At 52.1% G+C, this 25,403-nt stretch overlaps 1 protein-coding gene across 1 annotated transcript; it reads right to left on the bottom strand.

The window, feature by feature from the left end:
• Nucleotides 1-224: 224 nt before the first annotated feature.
• On the bottom strand, nucleotides 225-23,458 carry PDIA6 (protein disulfide isomerase family A member 6). Its single transcript, XM_047782654.1, has 13 exons — nucleotides 23,328-23,458; nucleotides 18,251-18,392; nucleotides 13,847-13,904; nucleotides 13,303-13,429; nucleotides 10,478-10,584; nucleotides 7,964-8,094; nucleotides 7,443-7,557; nucleotides 6,901-7,041; nucleotides 5,721-5,805; nucleotides 5,521-5,593; nucleotides 4,487-4,645; nucleotides 1,342-1,438; nucleotides 225-722 (listed from the first exon to the last, which is right to left on the bottom strand). Exons 1-13 carry the CDS (start codon nucleotides 23,344-23,346, stop codon nucleotides 654-656), a joined length of 1,323 nt encoding a protein of 440 aa, XP_047638610.1. The 5' UTR covers nucleotides 23,347-23,458; the 3' UTR covers nucleotides 225-653.
• Nucleotides 23,459-25,403: the final 1,945 nt, after the last annotated feature.

Genomic DNA, 25,403 nt, shown 5'->3' with positions numbered 1-25,403 from the left:
TGCTGGGCGACGAAGGCAGTTCTCACCCGACAATCCACCGATTTTCATCCTTCGCCAACCCCCCTCTGCGTTTCCCGCTCACGGCTGGAACGCAGCCTCTCGGGACCCGGGTGAGACGCGTGTGGGGCAGGCATCCAGCTGGTGTCCTGAGACCACAGGCCGACCCACGGGAGGAGAGACGGCCAGCTCGCCCCTTCCTAACTGGCGACACACTGGACTCCGCGTTTAGGATGTGGACACTAATTTCATACGTTTATTGGCATTGTCCAAAATACCGTTTTATTCTTTAATGGAAAAAAGCCATTAATATTCAAATGAAAGGATCACATTAAAAAACTTGGATGTAGGAAACAGCCTCCGCGAGCACTCAAGCAGCAGTCAGAGGAGGGAAGGAAAGGTTTCAACAGCCCATCCGCCTTCTTCAAAATAGTGACAGAATACAACCCAATTCACTGGCTACGACAATTCATAGAATGTCGCATCATTTTCTGGAGACGCACACGTTCCCTGCCGCAGTGTTTTCAAATGACGGATCGAGTGCTACTTCTTGGTTAAAAAGGCCACTGGTAGAGTCATCTGTTTGTGAAGCGTGTTCCTTCACTGCTGGAAAATCTGCTCCCAAGAAAAGAGAACTGAAGTCTGGGCCGAGCGCCTCACAACTCATCCTTCTCCAGGTCGTCCAGCTCCACGTCGCTCAGGTCGATGTCGTCTTCCACGGGAAGCTGAAAAGCAGAGAGAGCCCCGTGACACCCTGCAGGGAGGGTGGGCGCGGACACAGGCGGCGGGCGACCCTGAACGCGGGCCCTGGTCTCGGTTCGCGGCGGGCGGCCCGGGGGAGCTGGATCCCAGCAGCTTCTCCCCGACCCAGCTCCTGCTCCTGCTTCTAACTTCGCCCATCATCACGGGGACAAACCCCCGGAGCTACTGAAGTCGGCCTTTCGAGCCCGCTGGGAAGGGTTCTGGAATCCAGGCTGACCTCGAAGTGGCCCCGCGGCGCTTCTCTCCGGGTCGAGAAGCGCTCAGCTTGGGGCGAATGGCCCAGCAAGCACGACCCCGGCGCCTTGGCCTGCGGCGTCGCAGGAGGCAGCGGGGCCGAGGGACTTGAGAGGAGGAGCCCCCGAGGCCCGGGAGGGGCGACGGCAGGTCCTGCTCGAGGCGCAGCTCTGATGGAAAGGCGAGGCGCAGCTCTGATGGAAAGGCCCGGTTCGCAGCCAGCCTCGGGGCCGAGTGAGGCTAAGAAGCTGAGCCAAGGCCGGGAGGCGTCCTGCCCGCGCGGCTCGGCCGGACTCACCTCGCCTCGCCATCCTTGCCGTCCCCAGGCTCCCTGGTGGCCGGACTCACCTCGCCATCCTTGCCGTCCCAAGGCTCCCTGGTGCTGATGGCCGGGAACGCCCCGCCTCCCACGGGCGCCGTGGACCCGCGCCCGAAAGACAGCTCCCTGCAGAAGGAGCAGCGGGCACGTTAGCAGAGGGCGGCCAGCGCAGATCGGAAAGGATTTTTTAAAAACAACCATGAGTCTCCGTGTTTGCATTGAAAGCAGGTCCCACCTCCCACCTGAAACATACTTCAGGGAATGGCATTATCTTTTCTTTCTTTCTTCGGTCTTCTTATGGCTGTGCCTGCGGCATATGGAGGTTCCCAGGCCAGGGGTCGAATCAGAGCAGTAGCCACTGGCCTACACCCCAGCCGCAGCCACGCCAGATCCGAGCCACATCTGCGACCCACACCACAGCTCATGGCAACGCCAGATCCTTAACCCATGGAGAGAGACCAGGGATGGAACCCACATCCTCATGCATGCTAGTCAAGTTGGTTAACCACTGAGCCACAAAGGAAACTCCCAGGATTATCTTTTCAATCAGGGGCAACAATAACACCCTATGACAACGTAATAAAACTCCTGACTACAGCCTTGGCGGCAAATAAAGCCAGCTACTACCAATAATTTAAGAAAACAGCAAACCTATTTTGCGAGTATTAGCAAACTATCCAAGCTGATCCAGAACATGGGGCAAGGCCCACACTAACACCCGGTTATCCAAGGTGCACACTAACTCAAGCCCCCAGAAAGGCTTTCTCAAAGAGCGTATCTTAAAACTGAAACCTCTTCCTTGGCTCTCTGACAGTAAAGCAGGAGCACCTGGAACCGGCCCACGGGTACCAGAGGCCCCCTCAAGGATCTACAGGGGGCAGTTCCTCACAGGTCAGGCTCTGAGATCCACACGCACTGGAAGGCTATAGAGAAAATGACGAGACCGTGAACAAGGCTTCTTTGCAAAGGTGCTTGCAGATCCCCCTGCTGCAGGGCGCTTGGAATATGGGTGAACACCGGGGGCTTGGGACTCGCACACTCACACACACACACACACACACAACAGGGAAGCAGCGAGGACCTGCTGCACAGCACAGGGCACTGCACTCACCATCCCTTGATAACCTACAACGGACAGAAGCTGTAAAAGCGCACACACACACACACACACACACACACAACTAGTCACGTGAAACGCACATAACACTGTCAATTAATGAAAAGAAGATGGGTGAAACAAACAAAAACAGGGTATCAAGTTTCTTGTATGTTATCTGACAATGGTCACGTTGCACGGAGGGAAAACCGGGCAGTTTTATCCATTGCTTTTGGCTACGCTGCAAATTTGCAATGTGTATCCGTGGTTCTTAAACCTCCATGTCTAGTGACATTTTTGATTGTTCCAACTGTGCGTGTTTGCGCGCACACACTGCTGGCATCCAGGGGGTAGAGGCCGGGCACTGCTGAACATCTCATAACGAACAGGAGGAAGAACTACCCGGCCCACAGCGGGGAGTGCGCCACCGTGGAGAAACCCTGCTACACACACAGCAGGTACACTCAGAAAACAGGATTACAAATGTGCAGAAAGCCAGTTCAGGGAGTTCCTGTCATGGCTCAGAGGTAAAGAACCCGACCAGCACCATGAGGACTCAGTTCGCTCCCTGGCCTCGCTCAGTGGGTTAAGGATCTGGCATGGCTGTGGCAGAGGCTGGCAGCTGCAGATCCGATTCAACCCCTAGCCTGGGAACTTCCATATGCCAAAGGGGCAGCTCTAAAAAGACAAACAAACAAACAAAGACAAACCCAGTTTACCACCATTCCCTGAACTGCGGCCCAGGCAGAACAGAGGCCCGAAGTGCCGTCAGGCAGACCTGCGTCTCCACCGGCACAGCTCAGGGAAGGAGGTGAAGGCCCAGGCCAATCCGGCTGCGTCTTAGGCGGGAAACACAACTGCGCCCGAGGCATAGAAATCCAGCCGTTCTACTTCTTACTAGTTTTGCGTCCTTAATCAGGCTATTTGTCCCCTCTGGACACTGGCCTCTGAATTGATAAAAGGCCAAGATCTATCTGCTACTGGACATCTGGAAGCCGAGGCTGGTGCCCAAAAAGGGGGGAAAACCCCCCTTGCTTCCCTCTTAATGGCAGCAACACAAGCAAACAGAAAGACTACAGGCAAGATGTGAAACCTTTAAAAAGGTGCATCATCCTGAGGGCAGAGTCCCATCAGTTTTCTTTTTTTAAAAAGGGTTTTTTTGTTTTTTTTTTTAATCACTTGTTTATGCACCTGCCCTCTGCCACTCTCTTCTTTTTGGGCTAAATGCTGACAGAGCTGGCTCCTGCGCATGCCTGCAAACAGGGCCCCTGCTCTCAAACAAGCGAACAGCCACGAAGGCACATACGGCTCGAGCCCTTTCCTCACTTCTGGCGGCACAGGGCACGGTCACACACTTCTCTGGCTGCTTTTCCAAGCCAACGTAATATGACTCTTTTTTGGCTGGGGTGCGGGGCGGCTTTTGATGCGGGATCTCCGTTTCCAGACCAAGGACTGAACCTGAGCGGCCACGGTGAAAGCGCCAAGTCCCCCCCAGGGAGCTCCCCGTAACATCTTTCTCAGGAAAAGATGCAGGCATCACAACCATCATTTCGGGGTGACCGCCGTGCTCAGTGGCTGCTCGCACATTTAGAAAGTGTCAGTTCAGCCTCCTTACGACGGTTAGCTTCATGGGTTGTTTGACGACCTGCGTGTTCGCAGGGGTCGCGTCGTCTTTGGTTTTCCAAGTACCCCTCGCCCCCAAGTCACTAAGTACATACACCTAACCGCCTTCTAGAGCCCATGCCCAGAACGGGAAACCCTCCCACCTGAAGTCGGCGGTACAAAGGCTGCCAGGGTGGGTGAGGTGGGGCGCCTCTAGCCCACATGGGACCTTTATGAGAATGAGGACAAGCCCAGGGCCACGTGCCCAGAATGGCAAGGTGGCCGAGAGGAAGAGAGCGCCCGCATCGTTCACCACGTGGACCACTTCCCGGGCACAGGAAGAGCATCTATCGGCCTGACTCCTCCGACACGCCACATACAAGACCACCTCATCCACGCCCGGTCGGTCTACAGAAACCGAGTCTGGAACCCATTACCGCAGGAGAACCAAGCAAAGGGACAAAACAACGCGTCACCTGAGAAACTCGTTAATGCCTTGCTCACTGAAAGATCCTTTTAGAAGAGCAAACTTCATCTTGCGGGCGTTGATGGCAGCCATGGCAGGGTAGCCAAAGCCTCCGATGCCCAGCGCGTGCTCCAGTTCGGTCTGGGCTCCGGCTTCTGTCCACAGCCACCTAGAAAAGCAGGCCAGCTTTGAGGGCAAGGATCCCTTCGGAATTCGTCAGAACCCAACCAGGGGATCTTAAAGGACAAAAGATGGCACATCACACATTTTATGGACTGGAATGGAACGGGTGTAGAAACGAACAAAGAACTAAAGGTAAGTTTTAAAACGTGTTCTATATGTGTTTCTAAGCTGCTCCCGCTCCTCTTACGCCCCTAAACCCCCACTCCTCCAGCCCCTGGTCTGTCTCTAGGACAGCTGCCCGCCCCCCACTGATGAATCAATAAACCTGAAGAATCTTCTGTTGCCTGAAATCCTACCAATATCATTCGGGTTATCATGCATGTTCTTCAGAAGCCTAACAGCTTCTTTCTAAAAGGCACAGCGATGCCTGCCATTACTTCATACACACAAAAATGTGTGACCAGTCCCTCCCCTCGACAAGGTACCTGGGACAGCGGCAGACACAGAGCCAAAGAGAGAGAAACGAAGCACAGGCAGGCGTGCTCATATCCAGCCTCACGCAGAAGAGGCAGGAAACACACCTCTACTGCCGTTTTTCTCGAGCCTTCGAGGCTGTGCTAGAATCCAGCTATGCGACTGAGTCAGTTTTTGTCTGTTAGCCCAGGACCCCAACCCCCGTTAACATGACTCCAGGAAGAAAAACCTCGCTGCATACAACTGAGGTGTTATAAATGAGAGGCGGCAGGCCTTTGCTTCCTCCTCGGAGGCAATTACTTTACGCTGGAAATCAAACAAACAAACAAACATGCCGAGGTCGGTGGAGGAACACATCCTACAGAAAACAGAGGGAACCAGACCCTTTCGGGAGCCCTATGTGCTCGCACACAACCGGAGACTCAGACCATCGGGTCAATGACTTACCCCCACATTTTCTTTTTGTATTTGTCTGCCAGCTTCAGAAGAACTTCCAAGTAAGAATTTCTGCCTGCAGCTCCTGATTTAAAGAGACACAATGTTTTAAAGGTGAGGACAGTGGAGGTGGCACAGGCAGTCCATTTACCAGGTGTTCTCGGCGCAGGGAGCACAGACGGCGAACAGAAGCCAGGCCCCACTCCTCGTACCCGTGTCGAGAATATGCGGCAGCACAGCCACCACGCAGAGCTGGTGCTCCTCGCACGTCTTCTTGGCGACGTCCTCGCTGATGATCTGTGGGACCCAGACGACAAGGGCTGTTGAGAGGTCTCATGACGCAAACCCAAACTCAAAGGCTGAGTCTGAAGACAAAGACTTGTCACTCTCATTCAAGAACAGAGTCCTTCAAGAGCCACAGAGGGCTCTTCCCAAACAATCCCTCCCGCGTTTGGGGCAGCAACACCAACGAGATACTTGGGGAAGATTCCCGTTTGTATCCCTTGGCCATCTGTCTTTCAGGAGCAGCGGTAAGGCATCTGTTTATACACACACGGCCTCTGAGACCAGAAGGCTTGGGCTTAGCCTGGCTCTGCCATTAAGTAGTTTAGAAAGATAAGAAAGACACTATGTGTATGATTACATAAATGTGAGGCTCTCTGCACCTGCTTCCCCATGTGTAAAATTGAGATAGAGGAGTTTCCATTGTGGCTGAGCAGGTTAAGGACCTGACACAGTAGCCATGAGGATGGGGGTTTGATCCCTGGCCTCGCTCAGTGGGTTAAGCATCTGGCGTTGCTGCGAGGTGCTGCCTAGGTCACAGACGCAGCTTTGATCCTGCACTGCTGTGACGTAGGCCTCAGCTACAACTCCAATTTGACCCCTAGCCTGGGAATTTTCATGTCACAGGTGCGGCAGTAAAAAGGAAAAAAAGAAAAAAAAAAGAGATAAAAACAGTATCTACCTCTAAGCGGATTCACGTGAGAATTAAATGAGACAAATCTATGTAAAAGCACCAGAGCAGTGCTCGTCACATGGTTAGATGCTCAATAAATGTTAGCTGTTCTTCTGAGAATGCTAAATGAAAGACCAGATGCATTCTAAAGAACGAATAAAGCTTTCGCTCACGGTGCAACCATTCTAGTACCGCGAGTTACAAAAAGCAGCAGTTTATCAGCCAAGTTTTCCCCTTCGAAAGTCCAAAAAGACTCTAAAGAGAGCATTTTAAAAGAGGAGAAAGCTAATTTGAAAAGACAGTGCATTACTCTTTTTTTTTTTTTTATGGTGCACCCGTCGTATATGGACATTTCCAGAACTCCTCATTCCTGCTCTCATATCCACCACTGTCAGACTGGGGAACATTCCGTATTACAGGCGATGGGCGAGGTTTACCTCGAGCAGCTCAGGAGGCGGGGCGTTGTCCGAAAACAGATCAAGAGCCCGGGTGACGATGTCGGACCGCGTCCGCCCCCCGTCGTAATCCACGGGGGACTCGCCTTTCTGAAAGATCTTGATGGTAGGAAATCCTCTGATCTATTCACAGCAAAAGATCAGAGTAAGCGCCCAGCCGACCTTTCATGACATGACAATCCGTGTGCTTTCTGAAGCCTTACAGGTAATTCCATGCAACCAAAGCGTCCCTGACCCCTCCCCAGGGTCCAAGGGACCCACAGAGGCCTGGCACCGGGGGCTCCACCCGTCTCACCGCCAGGCTCGGCCCAATCTCGCTCAAACCCCAGAAGAGACCCTCGAGAAACCCCCACGGTGCCGAGACCCAGATGTCCCAGGGACGACAGTAAAATGACTGCCTTTCTTCTTGACGAAACGGCTGACCTTCTCCTACCTCCTGGGGAGGCCGAGCGCCCGGGACGAAGTCACGGCTGAACACAGCGTGTGTCACCCAGGAAACCGCCCTGCAGGGAAAGCTCGCTCACCCCGTACCGGCTGGCGAGGACCTGGTTCACGGTGGCGTCCACGGCCGCAAGCTTCACCTTGCCCTTGGTCTGCTCCTTCACCTCCGTGGCTGCCGCGGCCCACTCTGGCTCTAGACTGCGGGCAGAGGGCTGCACTTTACAAGCCGATTCTGACCCCGAGCACAGATGCTCTGACTCCTGCGTGCACAGTGGCCCGACCCGGCTCAGTCGCCCCGGGGCGGCGTCCTGCCCGCGGCTTTAGTAAGGGAACGCGGCCGCCCCGTCCCGGTCACTCCTGGTCCTTCATCAGTCACCCCCCGCCCCCGCCCCAGGCCCCATCTGGACGCCAGGTCCCCGTTCATCTCTGAAAAGGTGACAGAGGCCACCTCTGGCACGCGCGCCCACGTGGATCCTTCACGCAGAGCCGGGGCGTCTGCAGGGAGACCCCGGCTCATCTGCGCCCCGGCCGGCGTTTCAAAGCCAGCAGGTGAACGCTCACTTGCAGCACGTCGCCCAGAAAGCACACGCTCCAAAGCACTTACTTTTTGCAGTGTCCACACCAAGGAGCATAGAACTCAACCATCCAAACATCTTCGCTGTCGAGAACGTTCTTATCAAAGGTGTCATCCGTCAGCTCAATCACGTCCTTCTTACCCAAACCTTCGCTTCTACCCTGTCATTTGCGACATTAAATGTTAATTATGACCGGGTCCAAAAGAACCCTGGGCCCATTCCAAACACACAGAAAGCGAAAATCATGTCTACTTCTTAAAGTTTTGAGTTTTTCCTTCAAGTGAACACTGTCTTGTTCTGAACCCACTGCGCCCTAGCGGGAACTCCAGCCCACAACCTTAAAACTTAACTACAGTTACTACCTTGCTCTTTTCTGTTTGTTTTTTGTCTTTTTGCCTTTTCTGGGGCTGCTCCTGCAGCATATGGAGGTTCCCAGGCTAGGGATCTAATTGGAGCTGTAGCGACCGGCCTACGCCAGAGCCACAGCTACGCAGGATCCGAGCCGAGTCTGCGACCTACACCATAGCTCACGGCAACACCGGATCCTTAACCCACTGAGCGAGGCCAGGGATCGAACCCGCAACCTCATGGTTCCTAGTCAGATTTGTTAACAACTGCGCCATGACGGGAACTCCTATAGTTAGGACCTTGTTATAGATAAAGTCCCTACCATTCAAGAAAGCTGAAAACATTTAATCCTTTTATCTTCCCAAAGAATTTTCTTCAGTACTAAACCTACGAAGCAGAGTGGCTATAATGCTGTCTGCTGCCTGGGCCAAAAGCCATGGGAGCGGTGGAGACCACTGAGCTCCCTGAATGCCAAGGTCTCAATTCCCAGGCAGGCGCACAGCTCTGATGAGCCCCGAGTCTGTATCAGGAAGCTAGTTTGGCTGGTCTCCGAAGAGAGGGAAGGGCCGTCTTTACCTTCCCGGGCGGGCCTTGACGCCACGGTGGGTTCGGTTCCAAAGCACCACAATAAAGCGAGCCTGGCAATAAAGCCACTCGCACAAAGCGTTTGGTTTCCTGGTGCATGTGAAAATCGTGTGCACGCTGTACGGCCGTCTAGTGCGTGTGCCCCAGCGCCGTATCGAAAGGGCAACATGCGTCTCTTCATTAACACACTGTGGCGCTGAAACACGCGGCCTCCTCGGAGCCTTTGGCTAGTCACCGTCTTTTCCCAGTGGAAACATCACAGATCACTGCTTGCACACGCACAGTGGAACCCGTGAAGCACTGCTGGAGAAATGGCGCTGACAGGCTGGCTTGAAGCAGGGTTGCCACAAGCCCTCAATTTGTGAAAAATGCATCATCTGCAAAGTGCAGCAGAATGAGCTGTGCCCATACGAACAGGCAAGAATTCAACGTCTCCTCACAGGAACACAGTACATAAAGGGCGAATTTCACTTTTTCTGTTTTTTTTTTTTGGTGCTGCAGCTTATGGCCTACACCGAAGCCATGGCAATGTGGGATCCGAGCCGCGTCTGCAACCTACACCACCGCTCACAGCAACGCTGGATCCTTAACCCACTGAGTGAGGCCAGGGATTGAACCTGCATCCTCATGGATCCTAGTCAGGGGGTTCTTAACCCACTAAGCCACAGCGGGAACTCCCCATACAAGAGACTCTAAATACCCAATCCACAAACAGGAATCTTCCTCCCTACCCACTGCAAAATGTCCAGGGATTTCAGCCTGACTGCCATGGATACAGGCCAAGAGATGAGCCAGATTTCACCCGTGTTTGCCCAGAGCTGACCTGGAGGGAGCTGGTCTCCCCGCTCCACTCTAGAACCACCAAGGCCATGGAGGCCAGAGTCCAGGGCCCGTGGCCAGGAGCGCTTTCCCCTGCCAACGTCGTTCGAGCTCTTTTACCTCTGCCCTGGGCCAGGGAAGCCTATCTCAGGGTCTGGTTCTTGGCAGGGAGACCGGCTATATCGACAGTGACTCTGAGGAGGCCGAACCAGCAGGCTGACTGGCTGACTCAATCTGCAGTCACTTGACTCAATGTCCTAGGATTTTTTTTTTTTTTTAATTGAAAGTCCACTAATGAAAAAAAATATTTTTTTGGCCATGCCTGCAGCATGGGCCAGGGGTTAAACTTGGGCTGAGCAGTGACCACATCAGATCCTTAACCCCCCTGCTGCATTACAAGGGAATTCCAAATTTAAAATATTTTTTTAAAAAAATTATCTTCTGGAGTTCCCATCGTGGTGCAGTGGAAACAAATCTGACTAGGAACCATGAGGTTGCGGGTTCAACCCTTGGCCTCACTCAGTTGGTCAAGGACCCGCTGTTGCCATGAGCTGTGGTGTAGGTCGAAGATGTGGCTCGGATCCTCTGCTGCTGTGGCTGTGGCGTAGGCCGGCCGCTGCAGCTCCGATTCGACCCCTAGCCTGGGACCCTCCATGTGCCGCGGGTGTGGCCCTAAAAAGACCAAAAAAAAAAAAAAATATATATATATATATATATCTTCTACATGGTGTTTACATTCAGGCTTCAAAATCATGACACACGTTAAAAATGGACATTATACACAGCCTTACTTGTTTTCCAGAACTATAGCCACCCCCGCGGCCCCCCAGGCGATCCTTCACGAGCTGGCGCAGAGCGCTGAGAGCGGCGTCCACGATGGCTTCACCCGTCCTGCCACCTACGGGAAGACAAGGCCAGCAGGTGAACGGGGGTGGCTGGGCTGCATGTGACACCAACATCTGTCAGCTTCACCTGAAATTCAAACGGACCTAACAAGCCACAGGCCTCTCGGATAGAGCCAATTTCTCTCCAGAGCGCACGTCCTGCTAGCCTTTAAAACGCATTTCTCTTCTCTGGTTCCAGGTGATTCGTGTGAACGAGAACATTCTGGCCGCCCCCAAACACCATCCACCCCTGAGGACAGCTCACTAATGTTTACTGAACGTATAACATGCACACAGACAAAAAAAAAAAAAGAGTATCTAGTTAAGAAAGCAGGGGAGATTTGTAAAGAGAGAGGACCAAAGGAGCAAAATGGAAAAACCATCTCTGCGAGACACCGGACGGAAGGACTGTGCACAAAGTAGGAGACGAGGTGTCTAAAGCTAAGTGACCGGAGGCCAGGCCAGGCCTGGCTTCAAACACGGTTATGTGGGGTTTTGAGGTTCTCTTGCTGACCCTACTCCTGAGAGAGGAAGAAGAAGCCCTGCAGTAAAACTCAAGTGGCGACAGACTTGGGGAGTTTACCAACAAGCGTGTGCTGCACAAAGACGCAGGAGACGGGACCTGACCCGGAAGCAGAGGGGTAACATGTGCCTTGACACCAGCTTCAGAGTCCAAAGGCAAAACTAACAAAATCTCTTTAGAAAGGGTCTTAAAAGGGAAAAAAAAAAATCTTTCTAATTGAACTGCCCAGGGAGAAAACCTTCTGAGAAGCCTTCAGACCTGACACCAAAAAGAAAATACTGCACAGGAGGCCCCAGAGGGTGTTCCCATCACCCCGTCCTGCGTCCTAGCGGCCACCAATGCGTCCCTTCCTGAGAAAGGCAAGACCCGGCCTAGAAGCGGACCCGCTCCGCATCCACAGCAGCCCCCTCGACCTTCCGAGCCCGAGCCTCTGCCCCAGGCTCGACCTGGAAAGACACCCGATCGAGACTCTCCCGGGGGAAAAGACGGGGCGTTCCCACGCGGGACCAGGGCGGAACAGACGGTTCCTGCACAAGACCGAGCAGGGATCACTTCCGGGCCCGCAGGCCCCGCTGCCGCAGCTCCTCGATGCTGCTCTTTCAGCGGGAAAGCAGCCACAGACGACGCGGATGAACGCGGAGGACTGTGTTCGGAAAAACCGTTTTCCAGTTTGGCCGTGTCCGTGGCAAGCAGAGGATCTTGGGCCAGGGAGGGACCCGACACCACACCAATGACCGGAGCCGCAGCAGTGACAGGGCCCCATCCTTAGCTGCTAGGCCACCAGCGAGCTCCTTGAAAATTATTTACAAAAACAAGGAGCCAGCCCAACTCCTGCTCTCGGCATTCAATTTTTCTTCCCGAGCAGATGTTTATGCAGAAAAATGCAAGTGCTCATCTTACAGGACTTTCAAGCAGGGCGTCTCGCCGAGAGCACGTGGCTGCGGCCTCATCTCCAACGATTCGGACCTGTTTGGTGAGGCACCAACTCCACGAACATTGACGGAGTCACACGCTCTCCACGCGCCCTTTCCGGGAACCGTGCAGGAGCCGAAGACAGGCTTTCATGCCTGCTGTGCAGCCGCCAGGCAGGCTGGGCAGCCCGCCAGCTGTCCAACCGGGCCAGGCTCTCCGGGCTCCCTCTGCGGATGCTCCGCGCCTCCTCTCCGTCTGCCGGACACGAGGCCAGATGCCAGATGCCAAGTGGTGAGAACACCCCCTCCGTCTCCATCGCGGGTTGGGTGAGCCTCCCCCTCCAGCCCTGAACATGGGTGCGTCTCACCGAAAGCCAAACCTGCGATGCGACGCCGCGCTCGGTCCCTTACCTGCCCCCGTCACAAAACCCTCTGAAAAAGGACCGCATGAGCCGCAATTCACACTTTAAATACATCACGCCCCATGGGGGCGTCTGCGTGGGGCTCAACTTAGCGGTTGTGACTGCCTCAGAGAGGACGGCCTGTCGCGACGCCTTACGTAGCAGGCGACGCTGCAGGGGAACAAGGTGACTCGAGGAAGACTCAGTCCTGCGAGGCCGGAGCCGGAGCCCCCTCTGCAGCTGCCTGGGGGACGCACAGCCGATCCTCCGTTTACGCCTCTACGAAACGGACAACCTGCAGGGCTGCTCTACCACCCACAGGCAAAAAGGCCACACGAGAGCGTCGCCATGCAAACAGGATACGTGTTTACGAAGCACCCAGATTCACGGGCAAAACACTCCATCTCATTTACAGGACTCTCTTTCCCACTCTGATGCGGTAGGTCCTCCTCCGGCGACGGGGCGAACGACCAGAGCAAGAAAACCCTTGCGCATCTTTTCACACAGACAATAATTACAGAACCTTCCTAAACATTAACTGAATATAAAGTATTAGTATTAATACAAATGAAATATTGTATTTTAAAAAGACAGTAACGAGAAAGACGGAAGCACAAAACATTGACTATCGTTGCCAAGGCCGTGCGGGCCTAAGCGGGTATAGAGCATAATAAAGAGTCCACACGGCTGACACATTTCATCTTTGGAACGACTCGGAAGAGGCAAGACTCACTGTGCAGCATTTTACAGATAAGGAAATTCAGGCCAGAAGAGGGTGAGACACTCGCGGGGAGCGGGGCGCACAGGTTACAGAACCCCAGGCTCTTTCCTCTCCTGGACGCACCTGCTGAAACGAAAAGCCCCGCCAGGGCAGTGAGGCCCCGGGGGCGTCCTTACCCTGATAATCTTCGGGTCTGTTTTTGTTGGAGCCGAAGATCTTGATGGTGGGAAAGCCCTGCACGCCGTACTGCCCGCCCAGGGACTGATGCTTGTCTGCGTCGACCGCGCCAACCTTCACCACATCCTGCGGGAACAGGAGAGAAATCGCGCTTTCCCCTTCGACTGGAACAGATTCTGCAAGCACCGGCTGGGTGAGGATGCGTGGGCGAGGGGGGTGCAGGGGCGGGGGGGAGGTCCATTCTGGCCTGGGGGTCCACTCGGCCAGTCCGGAGTGCAAGGCTGGGTGGCGGCAGGTGCCGCTCCCGGAAGCAGCAGAGCGAAGCATAACCATCCCATTTGACTGGGAAAGAGAATTATCCCAGACAGACAAGAAAAAAATCCCAAGGTCCATGCTCCCTTTCCTCTCTACCTAATCTTCGCCCCAGACCGAGAATGTCTGGGCTTCAACAGGCGAATCGACTGCCGGTTGCACACGAAGCCCATGGGCCTGAACCCACTGACTCCGCCACACACGGCTGCATGCAGCCTCTCAGATACTCACTTTTAATGCAGTTGCTACCTTCTTCCACTCCGGTGTCAACCTTTGGCAGTGGCCACACCTTTTAGGGGAGGAAAACACAAATAAGGCAGCCGTGAAATCTTTGATTCCCGCTTCAAGAAACCACTACCAGGGCTCCCCGCGAGACGGGCCCTGGGGGTGGGGGGCCGCGGGGAGCAGAGCACTGCAGCAACACCGACAGGGGCCCGCAGGAGCTTGCTGGTCCCATTTCTCTACGACCTTCTTTCCTATCACAGTAAAAAAGTTTCCAAATGACCGCTCAATTAAACTGCCTTTAAAAAGTTTACACCACGTCCCCAGCAGGAACTGCAGTGTTTATCTGGTCAAACGTGGCTCAAGTGTGGTCCGAGTTGTTTTTCATAAGTTCTCCTAGGGATTTTTCAACCCATTAAGGTTTGCTAGTCCCTGATCCAGCCCGACCTTTCCATTTCTAGATGAGGCAACTGTTCTCGAGCCAGGTCTCCTGTGCCTAAAGCTCCACGTCCGCTGGCTCCCACGAGCGGAGTTAAGCGTGCCCATCTAAGCCCAATGCAGCGAGGGCAGCATGAGCAAAGCACTTGGTGCCACGTGGTGGTGACACAGAGCAAGAAAGAGGGAGAGAAACCCAGACCCAGGAAAAAGTCTTCCAGGTACCAGCACCTGAAAAAAGCTGTGACATACAACACGTAGAAAAAGGTGCTTTTAAAAATTATCTGTACAGGAACCTACTGTATACAGCAGTCATCGAGGCTGTAGGGAGCTGTTATTTTCATTGTGTTTAACACCTACTGTATGAAGACAGCAGAGCTGGCTCATCTACAGGTGATTTGGATTGGTTTTTGTTTTTCATTTGCTCTTTGAAAATGACTTTATTTTGGGAGTTCTGTAAGTACTGGGAACAGACATAAAATGACACATCACCGTTGACAATGAAAAACAACAACAACAAACAACATTGATCATTTTGTTTGTTTTTTTAAACAAAGTAAATTTTCTTCTACTCAGGTCTCTAAGGACTTAAAGAACAAACGCCCGGTGCCAGCACCGTGATGCGTACTCCTCTCCTGGAGGACTTCACTTACCCAGCACGACAGCCCTGCAGGCAGGCTTTGCTGTCATTTTCATTTTACAGATGATGGAACCAGAGCCTGAGACGTTAAGAAACCCGCCCAGCTTTACCCAGTGGCAGAGCTGCCCACCAGGGCGTCCTGGTCCAGAACCACGTTCTTATTCACTAGGTAACATCACCTTCCAGGGGTCCTCAGCTTAATCCAGTATTTTATAAGGCAGGAGCTTTCAGCAAATGTCTTGAAATGGTGTTTCTACATTACTTACATATAGTAAATATGTCCAGGTGAGCGCTACTCCCAAGTCCTGGAGTCAAAATTTACAGAATTTTGTGCCTCCCTAATTTCGAATTATTCTAATGAAAGGAGGACTCGGAGGCTGTCAAGGGTACATACCTCCTTCAGTTTCAAAGTGAAGCAATGTAAAAACAGATCAAGAGGGCACATGAATATAAACCCAGCAGCGGACCCTCAACCCAGGGGTTCTTCACCTGGTGTCCACAGATCCCCAAAGGACTGGTGGATAAAAAAGTAGGGGCTCTGGAAACTCTGCTGGGGGAGAAACCCTCTATTTTCATTAACCTGTAAGTGAAATTTAGGCGTTCCCTCAATTATAAACATTAACAGCATACCCTGGGGACTCCGTCCCAAATAAAAAAATCACCGCCAATTTCTCATCACCACTATAGCTGCCGCAGGTATGTTTAAACATCATCTGTGTTCATCGCGGCTGCAGCGCTACAGGGCCAGCGGTCAGACCCCAGCGAGTCCTATATAAATCCTATCAAGAGCTGATATTTCAATACTATTATCCCAATAATTTAGGTTTTCTTTGTGAGCCTATAGCTCTTACTTTATACACGTAAAACCTTTACTCTAAGGAGGAATTCAAAGCCGTCGCTAAGCCACCAAAGTCCCAGCACAACAAAGAGGTAAAAACACCCTCTCTGATTAGACACCCGGGCTACTATGAAGCAAGACCCCGCTGGCGGCGCAGAATTAACTACCAGATCCAGATCCCGCCTCCTCAATTATGGGGGTGCTATAGTTTTGGAATGAGGTGTGTTATCACACGCTATAGGTGCCCCAAACAAGCTAAATTACTCACATGCCGTAAGGACCAAAACAATCACACGTGCACAAGCTGCCCAGAAAGGCACTCAACACGCCCGTATCCTCACCCCTGCACGCTTCCTAATGCGCACGGAGGAATGCAGACAGAACTCTGGGCCGTGGATTTAACAAACACAGTGCAAATAGGAGTGTGTCTGTTTACATTTTCATAATAAAGGTATTAGGATGAATAGGACTCACAATGAGACAGCATAAACTTTCCTTTTTTTTTTTTTTGTCTTTTTTCCATTTCTAGGGCCGCTCCCATGGCATACGGAGGTGCCCAGGCTAGGGGTCCAATCGGAGCTGCAGCTGCCGGCCTACACCACAGCCACAGCCACGCAGGATCTGAGCCGCGTCTGCGACCTACACCACAGCTCACGACAACGCCAGAGCCTTAACCCACTGAGCAAGGCCAGGGATCGAACCCGCAACCCCATGGTTCCTAGTTGGATTCGTTAACCACCGCGCCACGATGGGAACTCCGAGACAGCAGAAACTTTTCAAGTAGAGGGTTTTACCTTAATTTGCTGCACTGAACTGGCAGTGAGTTTCCAAAACTCGGTTTTCTTCTTCCAAAGAAACAATTACAAAGCAATAAAGGACAACCTTTCATCAGGCACACCCTGAAAAGTACTGACTCAGGGAGTCTTTTGTGTTTAAGAATTTCCTCTACGACCCCCTGGACGGACTTACAGGGCCCAGGGCCCCTCTCACAGGGCCCTCTGGACCTCAGATGGCCACGCAGCTCACCTGCAGCAACAGCTGGCAGACCCTCCTCTGCAGGTGCTCGTCGCCCGCACACGTTGCACCGATTCCATTCGCCTGTTTCTACGGGTCTATCTGCTGTTGCTGTTGTTGTTCTCAATTAAATGTTTTCACTACGTAAACGACTGGTGCAATACCGTATTCTGACTGCACCAGTGACCCCTGAACAACACGGGGCTTGGGGATGCTGACCCTCTGCAGTCAAAAACCCGCACAGAACACGTCACGATCAGCCCCTCTCTCCCCGAGGACCCAACTGCCACGGGTGACGGGATACTGCAGCACGAATTTCTTGGGGAAAAACAAACGCATGTAAGTGGACACGGGGCAGTTCGCACCTGCGCTGCTCAAGAGTCAACTGTATATAACTGTGCACCATTAACTTCCACGGCAGTTACAGCTTCACATCCCCCAGAAACAGATGTAAGGCAAGAGAAGAATTCTGAAATCAAACCAGATATTTATTTACCTTTTCTGCTTTTTAGGGCTGCACCTGTGGCATACGGAGGTTCCCAGGCCAGGGGTTGAATCAGAGCCGCGGCGGCCGGCCTACTCCACAGCCATGCAAGGCAGGATCTGAGCCACGTCTGCCACCTACACCACAGTTCACGGCAACGCCGGAGCCTTAACCCACTGAGCGAGGCCAGGGATGGAACCTGCATTCTCAGGCATCCTAGTCAGATCCATCTCCACTGCGTCACAGTGGGAACTCCCAAACCAGATTTTCTAATTACCTATCTCTGGAAGAAACGCTTCTTCAAGAAACAGGATGGCATCAACCACTGACGTGTCCCTTCCCTCTGCCCAATATTCTCTCTGCATAAAACCAGTGTCCCTTCTATCTCCATGCCACTCTCCTCATCATAAAGCTGCATCTTCCTCAAGTTGTAAGGGTTTTTTCCTTCCTTCTTCCTCATAACCATCAGCTACTTCCACCACCTGTTTACAAGCTGCTCCATCTCCACGCCTTTAACAGACCCCATCTGCACTTTCCTCCTCCTCTACCTGCTCACTGATTCAGCCACTGGGAGACCCTTTTTTTTTTTTTTTGTCGTTTTATCTTTTTAGGTCCACTCTCACGGCATATGGAGATTCCCAGGCTAGGGGTCCAATCGGAACTGTAGCTGCCAGCCTATACCACAGCCACAGTAACATGGGATCTGAGCTGCGTCTGCAACCTACACCACAGCTCACAGCAACGCCGGATCCTTAACCCACTGAGCGAGGCCAGGGATGGAACCCGCAACCTCATGGTTCCCAGTCGGATTCGTTTCCGCTGCGCCATGATGGGAACTCCAGGAGACCCATTTTTATCAGGATGACATGGATATGTCCTCTACCTCTTTTAAAAGACGAGTAAAATAAATGAGATGGCTGAATGAAATCACATTTTTATATAGTGTTTTTCCTAGGTTTATAAAGTACCATAAATACTTGACAATCATTTTATAGTACTTACCAAGGAGCATAGAATTCTACAAGCCACAAACTATCACTTTGGATGACTTCTCGGTTGAAATTTGATGGCGTTAATTCGATGACATCGTCACTAGATGAATAGAGACCATTAACTGCTACGAAGAGGGTACAGCTCATCAGACCTGGAGCAGCAACAAAGAGCACACCGTCAACAGCCGGTTCAGGCTCAGACAGGACAGGTGGCAACCAGGGTCTCCAAGGGACCATGGCCTGGGTCAGCTCTCTCCTAACCCCCGTGCCCCGTCCCTGGCCTGGGTGCTGCTGGAAGCCCCTGGAATTTCCCCCCCGCCAGTGCAGTGCCGAGCAAGGAGGGGATGGCCCCCACTCTCGTTTCTCGAGCTGCACTGGAACAGATTTAAATCCTGATCTTAGCCCTTGTCCTACACCAGCACCGCCATCCGGAACCACCACCCTCTGAGGCAGTACTAGTGTCGCCATTTGATGGTCAAGGGCACTGAAAAATAGGGAGGTTACAGCTTGTGGACGCTACAACCTCGGATAATCCACATGGTATTTCTGGCGTTATTCAGTTCCATTGTTCGCATGCTGTCTTTATTAGAGCTTTTTTGATGGGAAACATAATTATTGGCCTCCCCTACCAGACTGTGACTCTCTCAAGGTTTTATAAAAATTTTTATTCCTGCCAACACTCCCCATGGCCTAGAAGCAGGCTCGGAGTTGCTGGGTGAGCTCCAAGGAATGTTCACATATACGGTGTTACAAAGGGGAGGCGAGAGAAGCTACTATTCATAGGAGAATTGAGCCACTCTGTGGACCAAGTGTAATTCTGTTGGCTACTCTGGGAATGTAAATGTAGTTTATAATAATTACATAGAAAAATAAGTTCTGAACTAATATGTAAAAAACCTAAGTTTTTTGAATTGGTAATATTATCAAAATTTCACCCCCTCACATATACCTACACGCACACACACACATACAGAAATTATATGTTATATCTATGTACACGCATAAAATTTCTTGGCATTTTCTAATCGCATTGGCTTATACCTCTAAAATAATACCAAAAAGCAAAATGTTTTGACTTCAGCAGGTATGGTTCCCCATTTCCCAGCTTCTGGGTTGAAATAAACTTTACGTTAAAGAAATTTCTATTTCGTTTCAGCCTCTATGAAGAGAATCATGTGTCCTTCCTTTCATCTCTTGAGGTTACAAATTTTAAGTTGGTAACTTTTCAAACAGGATTGTTACTCGGCAGGAGACAGCAAAAGCACACCAGGGGAGGGGAAGGTTTCTTTTTCAGGATGGGCGTGTGTGTGGGTGTGCGTGTGGGCGTGCACATGGGCGTTCGGGGAGGGAATCGGTGCAATGGGAGGGGCCGGGGGACAGGGACTAAGGGAACAAAACGCCTGCATCCGGGAGAAGAGGGAACCCCGAGTCAGGGAGGGGGGCCTGCAGCTGCGTGACCTCCTCTTCCGTTTCAAGAGGTGGGACACAGTGAACGTGGCCGGAGGTCAAGCCGACCACCGCCAGGCTCCCTGGCTCCCTCAACGCCGGCTGTTGGGGTGGGGGGGCAGCTCTGGGCGTAAAACACACACTGACTCTCAGAGAGGAAAATCGGGCACGATCTCATCAATATTTCTGATATACCGGATAAATAAATGTCTACAAAATGAATCTCACCTATTTCTTTTTGCCTTTTTAAATGCGGCTCCTAGAAAATTTTAAATCACGTATCAGTTGGAATTACACGTCCATCGGCTGGTGCTGTTCAAGCATCCTTCCGTTGCCACAGGTACGATTAAGTAGAGCCGGACATCATTTAACCAAGCAAGTAAATCAAGACTCTGAGCAAAGACAGGCCTAATTCTGAGAAGCTTGGAAGACTGGTCTTAGAAAATCCTCTATGGAGTTTCTACCACTACTTGTAAAGACATTTATCTTAAACAAAACAAAGCAAAAAACTCTATGAATTGATACTTGTTCAATACACTGCACTCCTTGGGAAATTTTCAAAAACTAGGGGGAAAAAAAGCCAAGCTATCAACAGTCCCATTAGAATGAACGACTGGTACGCTGGTGGGTCTTCTTACTGACCTCTCTGCGTACCACGCGGAGCTCTAGAACTCTGTGTAAATAAACGTGACCTCACTGGACATCCCGACACTCGCTTCCGCATCCTTTCTTCACTCATAAGAAGTTACGGATTCTACCTAAGTAACTACGGTACCGATTCCCCCCACGTAACCATTTGCAATGGCTGTATCACGTTGCCAATCCGCTACTGACATAATTTGATGGTTTCCAATTCTGCATTATTGCCAGGCCAATGCTAAAAATTCCAATACTTTTCCCCTCCTCAAATAAATATGATTTCCTTAAGAGAAAAATCTCGCAAGGGGGACTGGGGTACGGCTAACATTTTGGTATCTGTCTGTCTATCCAACGACCCTCCCGAAACTGCCATCCTAGCTCAGCCTAACACTTAGATGACTAGGTACCACTTAGTCACTCACGCTAAGGGGTCTGCATCTCCTTGCCCATCTTAGCCCGGGAAACGGAGACAGTGAACGGGTCATTTGCCTAAGGCCACCCAGTCAGAAAGTACATGGTTATTCAACCCCACATTTTTTTTTTTTGGTCTTTTTGTCTTTTTTGTTGTTGTTGTTGTTGCTATTTCTTGGGCCGCTCCCGCGGCATATGGAGATTCCCAGGCCAGGGGTTGAATCGGAGCTGTAGCCACCGGCCTACGCCAGAGCCACAGCACCGCGGGATCCGAGCCGCGTCTGCAACCTACACCACAGCTCACGGCAACGCCGGATCGTTAACCCACTGAGCCAGGGCAGGGACCGAACCCGCAACCTCATGGTTCCTAGTCGGATTCGGTAACCACTGCGCCATGACGGGAACTCCTCAACCCCACATTTTAACCAAAGGACTGGAGCTCGCAGGAGTGCACCCCAAGGACAGGCACCCACAGACGGCGGCGTGTCCTCTCCCCTTCAGACTTGCAAGCCGGCTGGAGTCATCAAAGGACAGGGCGTGACTTTCTACCTCAGGAATGTACTTCCTTTCCATTCAGATGGTCCTGACTGCTGACACTCAGTATAGCACAGATGGGAGGAGGCCCCCCCCCCCCCCCCCCCCGTAACAGTGCTGGACTTTTGTTACTCGTCTTTAAAGTGGTCTGCTTCTCACAAGCACCTCCCCTGCTTAGGAATGGCTATCCATGGAAATGTCTTGATGATAAAGGTTCAAGACCTAAATCCCTTAAAGGACAATAAGATGTGGCAGGGTTAGAAGGAAATCAAATATGATGCTCAGAAAAGCACTAAAAGGTGTACAAATTCCAGCGTTCCCGTTGTGGCGCAGCAGAAACGAATCTGACTAGTAACCACGAGATTTCGCGCTCGATCCCTGGCCTTGCTCGGTGGGTTAAGGATCCGCCGTTGCTGTGGCTGTGGCGTAGGTCAGCAGCTGTAGCTCTGATTGGACCCCTAGCCTGGGAACCTCCAATATGCCGCGAGTGCGGCCCTAAAAACCAAAAAAAAAAAAAAGGATGTACAAATTCCGACTGCATAATAGTTGGTAATTACCCTCTTCAAAAACCCCTCAAGAAAACAAAAAACCCTGAGCCCACTTAAGATGCTAAAGTAGGTTAATGCTGACCAATAATGTTCTCTTTCTAAATTTCACATGGTCCTTCCACTCACTGATAATGAGCACCAATGGAACATTCGAGTGTCTGGATTCTACGCGAGCAGATGGTTTTGCCATCTGTGGCCTCCCGTTATTCCTCCACTGCGGATAAGGATGTTATAAATCCGCGTCGGTAACATTTCTGTCCCACACCTGTTAGCAAGACTACATGTCTCAAAGCAGGAATCTAGAAACCAAGAGGACTCCCCCAAAGGCTGATTACATTTATTAAAATAATGAGCTAACTGAATGAATCACAGAGTCTTTTGGAGACTTGTCTGAATTCACTTGCAGGCAACCAAAGAGAAGTAAGTTCCTTCTCCCTCCCCTATTCTTTCTGCACTAATACAGCAAATATTTCCATCTTTTTTTTACTCTCTTTGGACATATACAATCTCACCGATCCTGAGAACAACTCTGTGGAGTACTAGCCCGGAGCGCTTAAGTAACTGGCTCCCACTCACACAACTCGGAGATTCGGGGACGGAGGCCTGGGACTCAAACCTTGCTCAAACCGTGGGTCCAGAGTATTCAGACAACCACCGTCAGAGCGCCTTGCCTGAGCCCAGGGAGAGCCCTGAGACGGGACGGATCCTCAACCCCACTCACTGTGGTCTCTAAGACATTTACTAAGTCAGGAAAGTCGGCCTTGAATTTAGTTTTTAAAAGTTCAATCACATTTCAAGGGCTCTTGCATCCTAAGACCCACTTTAGGGAGGTACTAGTCCCTTTTTAATGAAACTATCCGGACTAGGTTTATGATGGTTCAATTTTTTTTTTTTGGGGGGGGGGGAGTGAGAATTCCATAAAACAGGTGGTGAGGACAAGACCCTCCCGGTACACGCTCGAGGCCCAGAACCCGCCCAAACTCAATATCCGCCAGGGATCAGCCAGAGCTGGTCCCAGCGGCTCAAACGCAGCTCCGGGCCTTAGCTCACGCCCCGGCCTCCAGTCGCCGCCCCTTCACCGGAGCCCGGCACCGGGCACTCGTACCTGGGCGCGGGGCTGTCCCGGCACCCTGGGTTCGAGCCCAGCCCCAGGGCTCCTCCTCCCCGCTGCGCTCGCGCACACGCTCCCGCCGGGTGGGATGCGGGCGCCCCCAAGGGCGCCCTCACCTCCGCACGCGCCCTGCTCGTCTGCCCTAGATCCCGCTCCGGGGGGCTCCGGCCAAGAGCAGCCGGCGCCCCCGCTCCCCCACCCCCCACCCCAAGGCCGCCGAGCTCCCTTACCGCCCCGCGGCTTCCCCTACTGCGTCCCCCGCGTGGGCCGGGCCCGCGATCCCCCACTTCTGCGCGGGCCGGATCGAGGCCACGCGCCCGCCCGCTCCCCGGGTCACGGCCCGCCGTGGGGGTTCCGAGCTCTCCCGCTGCCCCCTGGACGGGGAAGCCCGCGCTTACCGAGGACCAGGCGAGCCATGCCGAGCACCCCTGCCGTCGTGCAGTCCAGCCACCACCTCACTTCTGCCGCGCCGCGCCCCCGCCGCCCCGCGTCCCGCCCTCGGCCCTCAAGGCAGCCGCTGGGCGGTGCGGCGGGGGCGGGCCGGAAGACGCTCGCCAAGCCGTGGCCGCGGCTTATTGGTCCCGGCAGACTTCGCTCATTTGCATGGCCAATGAGAGGCGGCCGGGTAGAGGTTACGCGTTTGGGTTTAGCGGGGGCGGGGCGAGCGGCGGAAGGAGGGACTTGCTTGGGGGCGGGGTTGGCCAGCCGCTCCTTCCCCCTCGTCGCTCGCCGCTCCTGGGCTTGCTGTACTTTTCTGACTACAGTGATTGTTTTCTCTCTCCGATCCTTGGGATTCTCTCTTTCCTCGCTTGACTCTAACGAGCCCTTTTCCAGCCCTCACTCGCCCTTTGCTTCCCTCCACTCCCCACCCCTTACCGTCTTTGTCCACAGGGAGGATAAGTTTCTTGGGGCCCGCGATGCATCTACGACCTTATTAAAATGACATATTAATTTTCCTCGTGCCCGGACAAGTATTCAGTCATAAAGCACCTACAAAGCACATACTGTATATAACACAATTCAACAAGTATTTTGGTGAATTACTTTAAAAGTTCCGCTAACCAAGGCCCAGGACTGCTTAGCTTTTCAGAGGGGCCCTCATTCTCAGTAGAAACCCCCGTGGGGCTTAAGCTTCAGGACTTCTCTCTTGTGCGGTTTACTTCTCCTCCCCAAGGGGCCCTAGCAGTGAGTTCAAATGGCCATGTGTTTTGTAAAATTTGCAAAAGTGAAATATTTTAAGCGTAACAGGCTAAGATGGCAGTATCTTTCCGCTCTGATTTCCTCTTTTCTGTTTAGAGTGGACTCAAGCATTTTGATTTTTGTATTACCAATGGTTTATTTCTCCGTAGTGCTTAATGCACAGAGTAGCTCAGATTCTGGCCAAAGCGTTTATGGGCACCCTGAGGTCCAGGAATGGTGAAGGCATATAGGGCTTCCTGGAAGAAGGGGCGCTAGAGCTGAGTCTGGAAGATGTGCCAGGCAAAAAGGAGAAAGTCCATCTGGACACAGGGAGCAAGGAGAGTGAGGAGGACACAGGAGAGGGAACTGAGGCCATGAAGAGGAAGCTGGCAGCAGGTGCTAGATGATGGGGTGGTGCTGAGGGCTGTGTGACATGGTGGGACATTAAGATCAGATGTGGACTGAGCCATGTAGATTTCTGATTTTTGATTCTGTAAGATTTCTTGGGGTTTATTGATGCTGTTGTAAACTCTAGGACTTGATGATCAGGGTAAATTTTTAGGGACAAAATACTTATACTGTATTCGCTTATACTGTAATCGCTTTGTTCCCACTCTCACTGGGGAGCAGCTTTCCATGCCTCCCATCTTACAAAGCCACCGTCCTCTAAAACATGCACTTTCAACATGGGAAATATTGCTTTCAAGGTTCTTGGGGCAGAAGAATGCAAAAATCTTAGGCGTTACAAGGGCCTAACTACATAAACAGATATACATTGTATCTGTGTTTTTCAAATTTCGGGGAGAGAAGAAACGTCTAAAAGTCTCCTTAGAGGGGTGATAATGAAAAACAAATCTGACAAGCATTGTCCTAGAACAGAGCTGTCCAGTGGAAATATAACCTGAGCTGTGACCACACATGGAATTTAAAAATTTCCAGTAGCCACATTAAAAAAGTAAAGAGATTAATTTTAATAATATAGTTTACTCCCAGATACCCAAACATTATCATTTCCTCATGTAATCATATTAAAAATGATTAATGCTGGAGTTCCCGTTGTGGCTCAGCTGTAACAAACCCCACTAGTATCCATGAGAATGTGGGTCTAATCCCTAGCCTCGCTCAGTGGGTTATGGATCTGGCATTGTGGTGGGCTGCAGTGTAGGTCACAGACAGAGCTCTGATCCTGTGTGGCTGTGGTGTAGGCGGGCAGCTGTAGCTCCGACTGAACCCCTAGCCTGGGAACTTCCATATGCCGCAGGTGGGGCCCTAAAATAAAAATAAAATTTAAAAAA

Source organism: Phacochoerus africanus, chromosome 5 (assembly GCF_016906955.1).
Source record: "Phacochoerus africanus isolate WHEZ1 chromosome 5, ROS_Pafr_v1, whole genome shotgun sequence".
In the NCBI taxonomy this organism is placed as follows: Eukaryota; Metazoa; Chordata; class Mammalia; order Artiodactyla; family Suidae; genus Phacochoerus; species Phacochoerus africanus.
The sequence above is the reverse complement of the archived record's forward strand: the minus strand, read 5'-3'. Positions and strand labels throughout refer to the sequence as shown.

Excerpts from the sequence above, each read along its gene's own strand:
- PDIA6 (XM_047782654.1), bottom strand. Across the intron at positions 7,042-7,442 it reads TCCTCGCCAGCCGGTACGGG|ATCAGAGGATTTCCTACCAT; the intron begins GTGAGCGAGCTT and ends TGCTGTGAATAG. Across the intron at positions 723-1,341 it reads GGGACGGCAAGGATGGCGAG|CTTCCCGTGGAAGACGACAT; the intron begins GTGAGTCCGGCC and ends TCTGCTTTTCAG.